General features: G+C 41.1%; 1 protein-coding gene across 1 annotated transcript; it reads right to left on the minus strand.

Moving 5' to 3' along the window:
• Positions 1-214: 214 nt before the first annotated feature.
• Positions 215-2,458, minus strand: LOC124171856. The gene is made up of 2 exons (XM_046551214.1): positions 2,216-2,458; positions 215-902 (listed from the first exon to the last, which is right to left on the minus strand). Exons 1-2 carry the CDS (start codon positions 2,441-2,443, stop codon positions 579-581), a joined length of 552 nt encoding a protein of 183 aa, XP_046407170.1. The 5' UTR covers positions 2,444-2,458; the 3' UTR covers positions 215-578.
• Positions 2,459-16,723: the final 14,265 nt, after the last annotated feature.

The following is a 16,723-nucleotide window of genomic DNA, read 5'->3' on the forward strand; positions in this document are numbered from 1 at the left end:
AAACGCCTAGTGGTACCAAATGGTACCAGCTGATAGTGCAGCGCTAAACGTAATTTTTTTGTCATTTATTATTATTATTTATTAGGATTTTTGAGAGTTTTAAATTGATAAAAAATACTTTCAATAACATTTTTCCGAAAAATTTGCTATTTCAAAGTTGTAATTAACGTTTTTAGAGCCGTTTGAAAATTGAGAATTATCCACTAGAAAAAAACGGAAATTTTAGAGCAAGCACTTCGATTTTCTTTACGTACGCCTTATGTACTGTTAATACAAAGGTTTTTTAATGTACCTAATTACGATTGCTATAACATGTATATCTCATATAAAGTATGGTTATTTGATGTGAGGCAAATATTTGGGATGTTATGATGCAAAACGTTTTGGTGGTTGCATATGGTGGTATACTATTAGTGGCAAAAGAATACATTTTGCACCTAATGACACAGAATTTCATTGATATTTAGATACATGATTACCACAAAAATAGCAGAAACGTTTTCATTCGGGCGTTGCCGGGTTAATAGGGGAGGTAGCCACATTAATTTTGGCCATTTTCCTGGTCTGGGTAGGTCTACCTATGGCGACCACACCTGAATGCCCCGGTCAACCTTAAGCACAACCATGGGCGGATGGCAAGGAGGCTCTTCCCTTTCTTCCCAATCACAAGGATCAAGAGGAGGGGAATCTGGTACATCCTCAGATACTTGGGAGTTGTACATTTCCTCGATGGCCGCCACCATTTCCTTGCGCCGCCGCTTCTGCACTGTAGGTCTGTCCCTTACAGGCTCGATAGAAAGTCTATCTTGGCAAGAGAATATATGAGGCAGAACACCTTTCCTCGTGCGAAGGTTACAGCCCATTATCTTCCACTGCGTATAATTTTCAACATCATCTTCCAACTGCAAAGTAAGAGGCAAGTCAAAAGTTCTTTGCTAAATATTTCAATGGAAGAGTTTGGTTGTGCAAATCGTCATTCAACTATAAGCTCGTACTCATGTAGCACAAAATATCTTCTAGATGTCTACAAAATATGTTTAACGTCTTCAGCTAATGTCTAGAAAATATCTTATTATATCTTATAGATATGCTCTATGCGCTATAGCGCACTGATACGGTATACCCATTGCACCACAGCAATTGATGAGTGGAAGAGGAGAAATTACCAGGTTAAATTCCAAAACTTAGCTGGTAAGTGCATGAAAAACTGAAATTATTCAAGCTCCACACAATATAACATTTAAGAATTTAAATTTATGGTCTGATAGCCCAATGAATACAATTTTTGGTGTTTTTTTTCAACTAAATTTTTGGTGGCATACATCCACCTTCCTCAGAGTTAGGTAGGAGACTGTCAGGAAAATATCATTATATAACGTTCAACCCAACACACACAACCATTCCCTGGGTAGGGGCAACCTACCCAGGTGGGACTCGAACCCGCGACCTTCGGATTAGCAGGCGAGGACTTAACCCCGCCGGTACAGAGGCCGGCTTTTGTTGGCCTGGCCGTAAGAAACCCATAACAAGCTTACTTTTTAAGCACCTTCCTTATTTCTTTCTTTCACCTTATCTCAATGACTTACAATGTGCTAGCTGGGATGGCATTTCATATTAAATAATCAAGAGCTCTTTACCTAATAACACACCCGTACCTTTCTACTTATCACTATGTGAAGGTACTTTTTCCCAAAAAAATTAAAATTAAGTAAAGCCCATCCACTTTTTTAAAAGGAAAAAAAACTAATCTGGCAGTTTCAGACCCATTACTCCTCTCTCAGTTTTCCCAAAGATTTTTGAATAAGTTATGGCACTTAAAATAATATTTATTCCAGGAGTCAGACTTTGGGGCTGTATATTGACCAGAAATACCTATGAGACAGTGACACATGACTATCTTTAACCAACTACGGTTTAATTGGACTTAACCACACTTGGATAAAAATCATATCTTTTCAACAGATATCAACCCAAATTTCTCATTATGACACCAATACTATCATACTTCAAACTGTCTAATCAAGCATAGATGCTGTGAATTATGGTGTCCCTCAAGGCTCAATCCTTGGACCCTTACTATTTATTTTAGAACAATTCCAAAGTGAAAACAAAATAAATGAAATCTCAGCGCATGAATATAATCAAGGCAAGGATTGTGTATTTTTGCATAATTTAGGAAAACGTGTCAATACCCTACAACCAGATTGAGACTTACGTTGAAATGATCCTCACAGCATCGCAAATGGGTGGATGAGGATAAAGGATTCTTCTTCAGGTCTCGCCTTGCCGCGAGCAGCCATTTCCTCCTCAATAATGCGTCTGTTGGCACGCTCACGAACGTCTTCTCCGGCGTTTTGGTGCTTGTATTCGTGCACATGGGTACGAAGCAGTATTTGTAAGGCATCTTACTTTGTAACCCCTCTTTTGGCGTTCGTTTCTCCATGCCAAAGAGGTTACACCCGTGACTACACTGAAGCACAGAAAAAACAGGTACCTATTACTAAATGAACAAACGATAAAAGAATGGCCACGTTATAATCAAAGCAGACTAAAATGTAAGGTAGTAGATAAATAGAAAATCTACCGCTCCCCACAGCATTTTATTCTCAAACGATAATTAAGAACGAATTTCGGTCACGTTCCACAGGGGCGCAGCTAGGAATTAAGGTTGGGGGGGAGGGGTTTAGGTGCAACTAATACTGGGGTGTATGGGGGTATGGTATACCCACCAGGATAATAGGTAGGCGCGAGATTAATAAATTGCGGAATTTTAAGATAAACGGTTCAAAATGGTGACTTTTACGGCTTTCTGAGGGATATTTTATTAATACTTACACTATTCTATCAATGATATCAATCCAATCGAGTGAAATTGGTTAAAATTAAAAATTTCTCTGAGCTCTGGGGGGGGGAGGTTTATCCCCCAAACCCCCCCTCGCTGCGCCACTGACGTTCCATAAATGTAAGGCGACAAAACTTTCACACCACGAGCAGTTATTTCATGAAGCATGGTCCAAGTGGTAGGTAACGTCAATCAACTTTACTGCAGACACTCTGTAACTTACTAATAAACATCAATTCATCATTACGGTAGACATTAAACTAAAAACAATGTAGCACAATACGTACCTCTTTCGAGCTTCGCAATGCAGCGGATGGAGTCTGCAACCGGAGACAGGTCCGAACGATAATATTGCTGTTGATGGGACTTCTTAAATGGAACACTTCTTAAATGGAGCACTTCTTAAATGGGACACCCGAATGATACAAAAGCGAAAGCCGAAGAGCGAGAGGTTCAAGTACCTACTTCGAGGTAGAGCAATCAGTAGAGAGTTCCGTTCGTCAGCTCGTCAGTTTGAAAGGAATGAGTGAAATGTGGATGACTGTATTTGCAAACGTAAAATCTATTCCATGTGTCATCCCACGCCTTTTCTTCCAAAACTGGAATATGCCGTAGCGGGGCTCACCCCAATCCCCAAATGCATTTGCACACGTTTCATCTACTCCATGAATCATCCCACGAATATTACAAAAGAGGATCCTCAAGTCGGCCTCGAAAAGTGCTGTCACCTAACGCGCATTTAAATGGGTTTGCAAAAGTCGCCACTCGCGTCGCTGACGGACAAATTGATCCGAGCTCTACGGGTAATAAGGTATGATCGGGGGTATTAACTGAGATTTATACAAATGATAATGTGATCTATCAAATTCATTGTTTATCAAAGCTGTTCTTCGCATTTGCAAAGGCCATACTGCAAAATAATGTGAAAAAGTGGATCGCATTGCACTCATCACCGCGCCACGGACATTTTTGAAAACCGATTAAAATGCAACCGAAGTGGCAACAGAAATTAACCTTCTATGGGATGGAATTGGGCCTCCTCTATGCAGTCCCCTTGAGTCATCCCATGCCTTTTTTTCAAAATTAGAATATGCTGTAGAGGAGCTCACCCAAATCCCCAAATGAACAAGCTATGCCTGAAAAAACCCATCGAACAAAATGACGTCACAGGTCTGACAACATGGTGCCCCAGTGCTTCAGCGCAACGTTAATTTTGAAATTTTAATAATTAATATCTCCCTTTAAAAGCACCGTACTATTATTTGACTCTGGATTTAGTCTAATTTAGGTCTATATTTTTTTAAAGATCGCTTCCCAAAAACGTGCACATACTCTAATGAACCTCTAAAATAACATTTTCGAATAACCCTTTCGAAAAGCAAAAGAAAAAATGTTAAATATTCCGAAGCACATTTTGGGGCCAGATGAAGACTTGTGGTTTTAATGAGTAAACTATGTCTAATTAATTTTTACATGGCATATAGGTGTAGTCACAAGTACGTAGCTTTTATCCATACTCGTTGTTTATTGTTTTAAAGAGTAGGTAAGTAGTATTGTGGAGGTAAGTACTAATTTTGTAGAAAAAATTAAGCCTGAATAAACAAACATCTCAAAGTATCTTTTAAAGGATATTGTTTAACAATTTGTTTCGTCCATATATATCCGCTGGCCAATTAAAACTGTCGGGTAGAGGAGAAAACTACAGGTCAGGATACATTTTAATATTTTTATTTTTTTCGATTTTGATTATATTAGAGCGGCTGCAGTTGAAAACGTATTTTTATCAGTATCTGTCGAATAGTGATGGACCCAATCATTACTTCAATTATTTTTTGTGCTTTTCTTCAAAGTGATTAAGTATTCAGGGACTCATAAATATACTCACAATATAAATAATCACAACTGTATTAATACAACTAACTTCTACATACTTAAGGTAAGAAATAAAAAAATAGTAATTAAGGTCAACTCTACACATATGACATTATTTAAATATTGCTGATATTTGACGGTAAGCCGAATTTGAATTCAACAATCTATCCGAAAACTCCCTTCAAGCGGCAGATGAGCTGGGGTTTGAAATATCAACACAGGGAGCATGCATACGTCTAAGAAACAGAAGCAACACGCCCGCAGAAAATCCAGAAGAATACCTAGTTCAGGAGATCAATTTCCTACCTCTTTTGGATAATTTTATTTCAGAGATAGATTTAAGATAGACAGCAAAGGGTTCCGTTGCAGTGGTGCAGCGAGGGGGGATAAACGCTCCCCAGAGCTCAGAGAAATTCTTAAGTTTAATCCATTTTACTTAATTGGATTGATAAAACTAATATAATACTGTAAGGATTAATAAAATATGCCTCAGGAAGCCGTAAAACTCACAATTTTGAACCATTCTTCTTAAAATTCCACAAATTATTAATCTCGCACCTGCCAATTATCCTGGTGGGTATTCCATACCCTCACACACCCCGGTATTCGTTGCACCTAAACCCCCCCAAACTTAATTCCTAGCTGCACCCCTGTTCCGTGGAGTCCTTCTTTATCAATTTCCTACCTTTTTTTGGATCATTTTATTTCAGAGATAGATTTCAGATAGACAGAAAAGGTTTCCGTGGGGTCCTTCTTATTGAAGGCCTCATTCCCTCCAACCTTTCAAGATTCGCGACTCGTCAAAAACTGCTACGGGCGTACAGAAAGAATAAACGAATTGGGTCGGGAGCCGCTGGAGACTCGGAGGCTGCGCGCTAGGCTTACATTGCTCGAGAAATTGGGAATGGACATCTTTAAGAGCGACACGGAGATCATCATATTAGAACCCCACTGCATTTCCAGGAACGACACAAACGATAAAATAGGAGAGATATTTAGGCGAACGGATAGGCGCAGGAATTCGATATCTTCCCCGCAAGACAAGGGACTTCAATATATGCTAGGCGTAATGTGTAATGTTAGAACATTTCCTTTATAAATGAATACGGCGAGTGTCCTGACATCCCCCGCCGCACGCCTATTGAGGCAGTTTTCGGGGTAGTATGTAGATGTAGATGACCACCATAAAACTTTTACTGACAAAACGGCCTACTACATGTGCACAGTAGTGTATTTCTTTATCAAAGAATTAGCAAAACAGCTGTTTTTGAGTCTTCAAAATCACAAATATCTTATACCCCCGAATCCTCCTGAGGCAGGGGGGAATTCCGCAGACCCCCGGTTCCCCCCCCCTTTGGTCCAAACTTAGACCCGCCTCTGGTATCAGGCGTATCACTCAGGTTTTGCAATAGAAAATCGTTTCTTTTCATTGTTCGCGTTTGGCGCCATGGGCGTATTCAGCGGGGGGTGAAGAGTGCAGCTGCCCCCCCCCCCCCAGAAATCAGAAATAAATTCAGTACAAAACAAAAGCTTTGAACAAATTTTCTTCAAATACAAGAATAGTGATGTCTGTATGAAACATGTAATTAAAATAAAAATATTTTATTTTCGAGCAAATAATTTTAAAAAACTAATAAGGCGCTTTTATAATTTTCTTGAAATTTTGGTTCCCTAACTTTTTCTATGTTATAACTTGAACGACCGCGGCTTGACCCCCTCTAGTTTTGATCCTGAGTACGCCCTTGTTTGGTGCAATATATTGAAAATAGAAACTATGCGCACAAAAAATTAAAATATATGTACAGAACTAACTAAAAAATAAGTTCAATTATTCAGAGAAGAAAGAACCGAAAGTTCACTCGAAGCGCGTCACAAGACGGTATTTTTTAAACTATTAAAATGAAAATACGAATATTCCAACACATCTGAATCTGTATTTAAACTCTCATTGTGTAGTAAATCGATACAGGAACCACTGTTCTTGTTCAGCCAAGCACTGAAATGTTGAGATATTATTAACATAGAATTTTTTTTTTTCTCCTTCTCATTTCTTTTCTGCGCACCGCTTTTGTAAACACGTTTCAAAGAGCATGAAACCCTCTCATTTACCAAACCAACATTCACTGAACTACTAAGGATTTCGCGATCTGTGTGTGTAAAAGTAGAGAATATTTGTACTGTGCGCGAACAACTTCCCCTCCAATAACGATTCCTTCCATACTTCCAGTCCGGGGCGAAATACTGATTCACTGATTCTCGCGGTAATAGATACCACTTACTCAAAAAATTTGACAAGTGATATTTGTAACTATACCCAGACATTGTAATATTTTTTGCTCGATGAATTAATTGGGGTATCGACTACCCAGAAACGCCTGCGGGGATATCGGTTTTCGCTACGGAACTGGAGACTTTGGGAAGAGCGGAAGAGGGAACTATTGGAATGTCACATGATCCGAAATAGTCCCCAAAGTATAATGATTTATGCACGATCGCACTTGCGGTTGCCACCGTGGTCTCAATCCACAAAGGAGATTCACACGAACTCGTCGTAGTGTTTGGCCTAAGCGTGGGACAGGAGAGAGAGAGAAGAGTCGCGATCAGTGCCCCAGCGCATGCCGGCCGCTTCATCTACATAATCTACATAATACCCGCAAGCCGCCTAAAAGGCGTGTGGCAGGGGGTGTTAGGACACCAGCCCTTTACTCGTAAAAAAAGAAATGCTCTAACAAAGTTGGGACTAACGTTAATTAAAGTCCTTTATGGTTCGAGGGAAAAACGAATTCCCATATCTATCCGTTCGGCAAAAAATCTCTCTTAATTTATCGCTTCTATCGAACCTGGAAATATAGTGTGGCTCTTATATTATGTTCTCTGTGTCGCTATTGAAGATACCCATTCTCAATTGTTCAAGCAATCTAAGCCTAGTGCGCAGCCTCCGAGTCTCAAGCGGCTCCCACCCTAATTCGCTTAACATCTGTGTAAAGCTGTCTGCACGCCGCCCGTAGCGGTTTTTGACGAACCTCGCAGCCTTCCTTTGTATTTTATTCAGTTCGCGGAATAAATCTTTCTGCACCGGATCCAATACGCTCGCTGCATATTCAAGGTGTGGTCGGACGAGTGTGAAATAGTACCTTTCTTTTACTTTCTCACCCGAAAATCTTCCCACAATACGCTTGACGAATCCTTATTTCTTCAGGGCTATGCCGCAAATATTCCTTATGTGTGTTATATTCGGACAGTACCTGTTTCAAGCCACTATTACTATTTTAAGTCCTTTGCACTTGTTCTTCGGATTCAGGATGAATTTTGTATTATCATTTGCTGTTCTGGTAAAGGTTTACATGTTGAAAGCCGAAGATTCGGGTGTCCGAATACTTTTTGTGCGACACATTTGAAATTATTTTTCTATTTTGTTTAAAGTTTCGAAAGGTTATTATTGATTGCTGTTGCTGCAGTGCATGCATAAATAAAGAGCGTCTATAGTACACACTGAGAATCATTTCAAGCCGAATACATAAACGAAACACAAAAAAAAATGAAAATTTAAGCTGGAAACAAGGGCTGTCCGAATACTTTTTGAACCCACTGTATATCCAGTTAAATATCTCATTCGAGCTGCTAGGACAAATGCACTTTCTCCGCATGTCGAAAAGAACCTTTCCCGTTTCCCTGAGGCTTCTTACTCATGCTTCTCATGACATGAACTTGGGAGAGGCGAGGAAATGCTATCTGGTATTTCCCAACTGGCGTAATACGCATTGGTCTCGTGGTCTCCATTCGGGCAGCTTGAGGACATCGTACGCAGATGAGTCGCAGTATACGCCTAGCCCTTTAGATCCTATTTGCTAGGGACCCATTAGACTCGGATACCAGAGCGCACATTGCAATTCCCCCTTCCGCTGACACAAGCAGGTTGTGGACTCGAAGTGTGGTCGATGGGATGGGGTTTGGCGGGGGAGGTGGGGATGGATTCGAGCTGCCTCGTCTTCCAAGTGCGCGGACAAATGACGAACGGAGGTGTTTGGAAGACATCCGATGAGTTCGCTTGGCGTCATCTTCTGGCCTCCCTCCCTCCAACGGGTTGGGTAAATGGTACCACCTGACTATTTGACCCTCGCCGAGAGACTCGAGCATTATTTCAGAGGTTTGAAGCCCCTCCCAGCCCCGTGAACCCCCTCCCACAGCCAAAAATTTCCACGATCGAAGAAAGCGGAGACGAATTTAAGGCTGGGGTCTTTCGCCTTTTTTTAATGCAAATGTCAAAAATCGATTGCAAATCGTCCGGAGGGCCGCAATCCTCCAAGTCACTTTACCGCGACATCTGTAAAATAAAATAAAAAACATAATTTAAATGTGCAATAATCTTTATTGGTTTAAAAGTTCTATCAATCGATGCGATTTTTATGCACATTTTATATTGCGTGGCGCGATACAATATTTTCTGTAGCGTATAGGGGCCGCAATAAATTAGCCGGCAGGCCGCGGCGTAATAATATATTATGCTATTTGAAATTCTAAACTCATAAGAATAATGAACTACCATAAAATATAGGTTAAAAATTTACATTTAATGGATACACAGGCTGTCCCAGTGGCGTAACTAGGAGTATGCTTTGGGGTGATGAGAGGGGATGGAGAACAGGGGCGCAGCTAGGAATCAAGGCTGGGGGGGTTTAGGCAATAGTCGCAACTAATACTTAGTGTGGGGTTATTGCATACCCACCAGGGTAAGTGGGAGTTGCGGGGGCCCTCCTCCAGAAAATTTTAAGATTAATGGTTCAAAATGACTAGTTTTACCGCTTTATGAGAGATATTTGATAAATCCTAGCCCTATTCTAAAGGTAATACTAATCCATTAAGTAAAATGGATTAAACTTAAAAACTTTTCTGAGCTCCGGGGGGGTTTTATCCCCCGAAACCCCCCCCTCGCTGCGCCACTGATGAAGAAGAGCGACCTCCCACCCACCCTTTTAGGAAAATTTTGGTAAAATTACTTGCCTGCTAATACATTTTACATTATTTTAGCACTTAAAATTAGGGTTTCAGTAAAGGGTTATGTTAAAATTTACTATAATTCAAAACTAGACAATAGTTTTGACTATTATTTTTATTTCTCTGAGGCTTTGGGGGGGATCTATCCCCCTCTCCCCCACAGTTACGCCACTGGACTGTCACACAGGTCGTGTGTCATTTTTGACCTGTAATTTTAGTAGCCTAGTAGCTTTGCATCGAGCAATATTCATGAAAATTGGCATACTTATGGGGAAAGGTCCTAAGTTTTGTTGAGTTTAAGCAAAATTTTCCAATTTTGACCTTTTGACCTCACAATTTGGGTCCAAACCAAAAATTTGAATTTGCCTAATGGGGTTTCAATGTTAAAAAAATCGAGATATAAAAAAAGTCTGAATTTCATTGACCAAGATTCTTAGGTTTTCGGGCAAGAAAAAAACCGAAAATAACACTTTCTTTTACGAAAACTCAACCGATGACCCAGTAAGGTCAAAGTCAAGGTCATAAGGGTGGCAAAAAGAATAGCATACCAACAAAGGTGTCGATCCATGGGTTTAGGGTGCCCGAGTCAATGGTATTGTCCTAATACCCATCCACTAATTGACCTCCAAGGTTAATACGGAGGTCAAAGGTCATGAAGGTAAACGTCGGGCCATCGTGACGTGTCGAACCATAGGTTTTAAAGGGTGCCAAAGTCAATTTTGCCGTTCATAGATCCGTATTGTTGATTTTTTGACCTCCGAAGGTCATAATGGGGGTCAAGGGTCATAGAGTTAAACGTCACCATGACAATCAACGTGTGCAACCATAGGTTTTAAAGGGTGCCCAATTCAGTTTTGCAGTTCATGAATCTGTATTGTTGATTTGTTAAAAGTTTAGGATCCCATACACTTTATTTTCCGCGTCGTATAGTTTCATGCTGGGTGGCACAAAATTATCCGAAAAAGTGGTTTAAATGCCAGACCGTGCGTATGTGCCACGCAGGGTTTAGGAAAGGGACCGCCGCAGACACAAAAGACCAGCTAAGTGGATGTTCCTCGAGCCCAGGTCCTTCCTTGAACTGAACAACCCTTTTCTATCCCCCCCTCACGGTCATCCAGTGCTATTTGTGGTGTTTTTTCCAAAAAAAAATATTCGTAGCTTACCTTGTCGGTATATCTGAAGTTAAACATGAATTCTTCATTTTTCGCTTATCACATGAAAATTTCAATTGGAGTTCTAGAGTTAAATCAACGGAGTTCAGTTCCAAGTCAGCCGATATGGAATAGAAATAGTCTTAATCCGTCAATATGATCGTTAGAACTTTGCTTGAAATTTCTTCACGCTCAGACAAACACAGGGAATTCATTTTATATATTTAATAATCAATGGGAACAACAAATATTTGATTATATAAAACACGGCGTTTTCAGTCAATTGACCATGGACTAGCACTGTGAAGGAGTCTTTTAATCCTTCTAGGGTCTGGGACAGCGGCCGAGGAAAAGGATCGGCATCCCGCTGAGTTGGGTCCCAGCCTTAGGACGGGCGCAAACCTCTGCTTCCTTTCCGCACGAGAGAGCTTCGTACAGGGGGTGCAAAAATTTTTAAAGGACTCCTAATGTGAATTTCCCTCCACGAGGTTCCAGTGCGAAAGTGTACACAAATACTCCCAAATTTTAATTTGTTCTGAAAATATAATTATAATATACATAAATATTATTTGATATAATTTTTTTTAAGATACATGCAATTTTTATCCATATGGCAATTGCAAAAGGATTCATTTCTCCCTGAAAAATGCCTGATAAAATCTGACTCCACTGCAAAGTCACATGGATGCTAAAATTCTATGCATTAGAGGTAATTCATCTGGAGTGAAAGGAAAAAAGATTGAACATTATATTGTCCAGTCTCATACACTTAATTTATTAAATGATCAACTTTTTGCAAACCATGCACGTCTCCTCAACATTCCATTCTCAAATAAACATACTACTTCCCTGCAGAGGCACAGCTAAGAATTAAGGCTGGGAGGGGTTTTAGGCACAACTAATACATAGGGGTGTGGGGTATTGCATATCCGCCAGGGTAAGCGGGCTTTGCGGGTGCCCTCCTGAAAAATTTTAAGATTAATGGTTCAAAATGGCGAGTTTTACGGCTTTCTGAGGGATATTTGATTAATCCTAACACTTCTACTCTTAATTATATTAATTCTATAAGTAATCCTAATCCAATTACGTAAAATGGATTAAACATAAATATTTGTCTAAGCTCTGCGGGGGGGGGGGGGGTTTATCCCCCAAAACCCCCCTCGCTGCGCCACTGCTTCCCTGGGCCCTTCCCATCCGAAATATTGTCCAATCTCAATTTCCATACTTGGTTTATTTATCCGTAGCCACTCACTTCTCGCGTTGAAAACGCCAACCCCTTCCCACCTTATTTTATCCTTTCTTTGCACTTCTCGTCTCTCCTTAACCCCTCAAGCCATGCTATACTCAAGCCTCTGATCCTCCCTTGGAAAGCCCATGGTTCTTGGATCAGAGCAACGTTGACCTTACCTTCATATAGGATCCTTTGCAGGACCCCTGAGGCGGCCTTGGAATGCTGGAGGTTGGCCTGGAGCATAGGGATGCCTGCCATGGCTAACCCTCTGCTCCCTCCTTGCTGGTTGTGGCAGCATCGTCATCAGGGGGTTTCAGTTTCTCCATCCCCCCTGCAGTTCCCAAAAAGGCAACCTCGACCTTGCTGAGGCCGATGTGTCTCTGGAAGTTGGGCCCAGATATGATGTGGGCATATGGCTCGTCGATACCCAAAATAAATCAGATGCCCTTTGCCAACACCTGCCTTTCGTAGGACCTCCACAGGCTAATGTTAAGCCCAAGGTTGGCCCGCTTAAGCCTATCTTGAAGAGGCTTGACCTCTGGCTTGCCGTGTCCTGGGACCCAGACCATCAGTCTCCTCCTCTTTATGAGGGTGTCCGCCTCAACACATTTACAGATGGTCCCTTCTACAGGTCCCATCTGTTCGGTGGCGGTCACCAGCCACAACGCCGAGTGGTCATTGCAGCAAGCAACCTCCATGGCACCATTGATAAGCCTGGTGCCCATAAAGATTGGGAGCGCCTGGCCCTATGGGACAGTGTCCCAGAATTTTTCCAGCCACCCCTCAATCACCGTAATCCATTCCTCTGTCACCACCCCTGCTGGGTAGTAGTGAGGAACGATGGCCATCCTCTTGAGGTCCTTGGTGACCTCGGCATATGAGGGTTTGACCCTCTTATTTTCCCGCACCTTGCCGGAAGGAATATTGCCAGGGTTTCAGCTCCGTTTTGCCTCTCCATACCAACCTCATCCCGCTCGGGGCCCTTGCTGGTTACATTGTCCCCAGCAGTACACCCTTTTGCAGGGGGGGCACAGATCCCCCAGCAACCTTAGCAGCCCTTTGCCTCTCCCTCCTCCACAAACTCTTATCCCTCTTAGCGGTGCTTTTACTTTCCGAGAAGAGCCTCCTCATGTCAGAGGCCACACTCCCTAAGGTGGAGGCACCAGAGTCAGACTCCACTGCCATGGAAGTATGGGGTGCCTCTTTGAGTGTTGACTCCGAAGAGTCTGATAATAAGCCCTCCTCCTCCCCCAAGGAGTTGGAAGTAGGGTCAGCTTTGGTGGGGATCCCCAAAAGGCCCCCTGTTTTCAGGGCAGTTGAATTGCTCCCGTCTCGATCCCCACAGGGGCTCATCAACAGGGCCTCCTCCTCCTGCCCAGATAAAGGCAGAGACTGCCTTTTGGCAGCCTCCGATGAAGTTTTTGGCCTAACTTGATTTTTCATAGTTGGTCCCACGAGTAGCTAGGGAAAAATGGATCCGCCCACACAGAGCCCTGCTTGCATGAGTAAGGCTAAATAAAACCGGAGGTCGCCTGGTTTCCGGAGTCACCCCTGCTAGAGACTTCTAACCCTCCGCCCCACAGCCATGGTCACCTTGGTGCAGGGGTCCACTGTAGTGAAGGGAGCAGTTTATCGACCAGCCAGGTCTAGATACGTCATGTTCTGCGAAAACCAGGGGCACCTCGTGGAGGATGTGGCTCTATACCACGCATGATGGTCTTGGTAGGCTGCAGGCCTGCTAGCCTGCCCTTAGGATCACTTATCCTTCGCCCCCAGTCAAGGGCATACCCAGGATCAAAAATAGAGGAGGCAGCCATGGTCGTTCAAGTTTTAACATTTTAACATGGAAAAGGTGAATGAAACCAAAATTTTAAGAAAATTATAACAGCGCTTTATTAATTTTTGAAAATATTTGCTTGAAATTAATTATTTTAGTTACTTGTATTATACTAATATCATTTTTCGTGGGTTTAAAAAAATTGTTGAAAACTTTCGTTTCAATCCAGTCCTGATTTTCCTAAATAAACTTATGCGATTTTTGCTTTTAGGGGGGGTCAGCTGCCCCCTCCTGCCCCCCGCAGGGTACGCCCATGATTAGAGATACGTGAAAATCGCACTTTCATTTTTATTTTACCACACTTTCAATAACAGTTTATCTCATTTTGTAGCGTCTATTTTTTTATTTTCATAATGAGGTAGATGACGATAAAATGTTGTTAAACATAGTTATATGAAAAAATACAGAATATTTTAAATAATTATGTTGTAGAAAAATAATAAATTAAGGAATAAGACATATTGTGGCGGAGGTGTAGCTTGCCCGCGCCCACTTGTAGATCGCGGCCACGTAGAGTCCCAGCCAACTAGCAGCTGGCCAGTCGCTCAGATACTTTAAGCGGTGAGTGTCGGCGGAGCATTTAAACTGCGTTCGGCACAAAATGTACGAATTTTGCCGTCGAAAAGGCACATTTGGGTAAAAATATCATAAAAGTCCAGTCATCGCATCTATGTCACATTTATTTGCACACATTGCATTTGCGATTTTCACGCATCTCTACCCATGATTGAAGTTACACTAGATATTAACTGTTGGCCACGTAGCAAGCCATCCACCTATGGCAAGGATACAACTCTCAGAGACATGACTGAAGCCTGAATGTATTCACTCTTTTAATTTCTATCCATTTTTCTTTTTACAGATATACCTCAATTTCTTAAAGTACATGTCATGGGTGCCTATCATAATTCTTAGGAATTACATATATGTATTCTTCATGGTATCTAAATAAAAGAAAACAAAGAATATTTGCTGTTAAGATGAGCAATAATGTGTGAAATTGAATATTTTTATTAATCCTTAAATATATGCAATTCCTCTCATGCACATTCGTCATGTATCACTTAAAATATGCTTGCTGGAAAAATACTGACAGAATTATCAGTGGATTTTCACAATGGCAACTCATCAGTATCTCTTTCAAATCATGCTTCTAGTATTTTATATTCATGTGATGCTTAATTTAATCATAAAAGATATTAATTAACAATGCTTTTACCCCATTAAGTACCTTTACTCTCTTTGCACAGAATTGATATTCATTATGAAGAAGCCCATGCAAATATGTTACATCTTGGGTGACTTTCTATGGAGGGATTATCTTCATTAATCAATTTTTTGCTTAATTGGAAACAATCATATCTTCATTCAGTTACCCGGATGATTTGTGTCAGTTCACCGCCTGAATTATTCTGTGTCACAAAATTAGCTAATTCAAACCGAAATCATATGTATTTTCTACACAGGACTTCAAGAATTAGTCACGTAAAACTTAAGCGAAGCACAATGCATTGTGCAATTATTTACAGTATTGCTTTACATTCAATCACCATTTCCATGATGCTCAAATCTTCATTATTTTTTGTATCACCATCACTAAAAAATAGTAATCATGAAATCAAAATCATGTACGTATGTGTAAAAATTTTATGAATTCCGTAAAGCTTGAACTCAAGGAACCAATACAAGCAAAGCATACAAAAGCTAGCAATCATTATAAGGGAAGATGGGAGACCCCATGTACCTTAAAGAATTTTGTACTTCTGGGGTGCATCATTTCTTTCCCGTGGCATGTGCGCACCATGGGTGCCCTTGTCATCATCACTGGTCAACAATCCTAGGATTGGTTTGATGCTGCTCTCCACTCTATTCTCCTATCAGCTAATCTTTTCATACCTACGTATTTCTTCTCTTTCACATCCTTCTTTACTTGTTCCATATATTTTGTTCGAGGTCTTCCTTTTCCATTCTTGCCTTCCACTTGTCCTTCGACGATTGTCTTCATCAGGCCATCATGTCTCAGGATGTGGCCTACAAGGTTGTTCCGTCTTCCTTTGTACCCTAGGGAATTTAAACTTTGGCAAGCAATCCCCTTGCTTAATTTTTTCTTGTTCTGGGTGGGCTAAGAAACTCCATTATGATTGGAAGCCCTCTGCGAAGGGAATGGAAGTCATTTTCAATAATTCTAGCACCTACTAGCTTGTACAGCTGTACAGAGACTCAAATATGAAAAAAATTACCCTTGGGGTCTTATTAAATAGGAAACTAGCCCAATTGTCGCTCTGAACACCCTGTATCCCCTATTTCACTCAAAAATCCAATCTCACATCTCATAGGGCATTTTATTCTGGGGAAATGGCAACTTTTCTCAAAAGTTTTTTTTCCCTTCAAAAGCAGTCCATTAAGGCAATGCTTCTCCTCCCTCTTCGTACCCCTTGGCAGAGCTTAATTCAAGAACCGTACAATCCTCACACTTCCCTCCTTTTATATACTTAAATGTGTCTTATTTATAAAAAAAACGGATATTCCTCTATCACCATGATGTGCACCCTTACCACAGAGAAAATAATACTGACATCCACCTATCCCAAGCCTCTACTTCCCTTTCTAAATATCTTGGATTCATTTCGTAATCCAAGCTCAACTGGGGAGAGCACATGGGCAATAAAATAAAGAAAGCACCTGCCTCTCTGTGGCCATGCAGACGGCCTTAGGTAAAACCTGGAGACTTCAACCTCGAGAGCTGGTTATACAATGTAATGGTGAAACCTTGTTTCCTCCAATGTTGGATTGTA

Source organism: Ischnura elegans, chromosome X (genome assembly GCF_921293095.1).
Source record: "Ischnura elegans chromosome X, ioIscEleg1.1, whole genome shotgun sequence".
Classification (NCBI taxonomy): Eukaryota; Metazoa; Arthropoda; class Insecta; order Odonata; family Coenagrionidae; genus Ischnura; species Ischnura elegans.

What these genes read in the sequence shown, in the direction of transcription:
- LOC124171856 (XM_046551214.1), bottom strand. Translation starts at nt 2,443, where the DNA reads ATGGAGAAACGAACGCCAAAAGAGGGGTTACAAAGTAAGATGCCTTAC. An exon ending in GCTGTGAGGATCATTTCAAC is followed by an intron (nt 903 to 2,215) that starts GTAAGTCTCAAT and finishes CTTACTTTGCAG; the next exon opens with TTGGAAGATGATGTTGAAAA.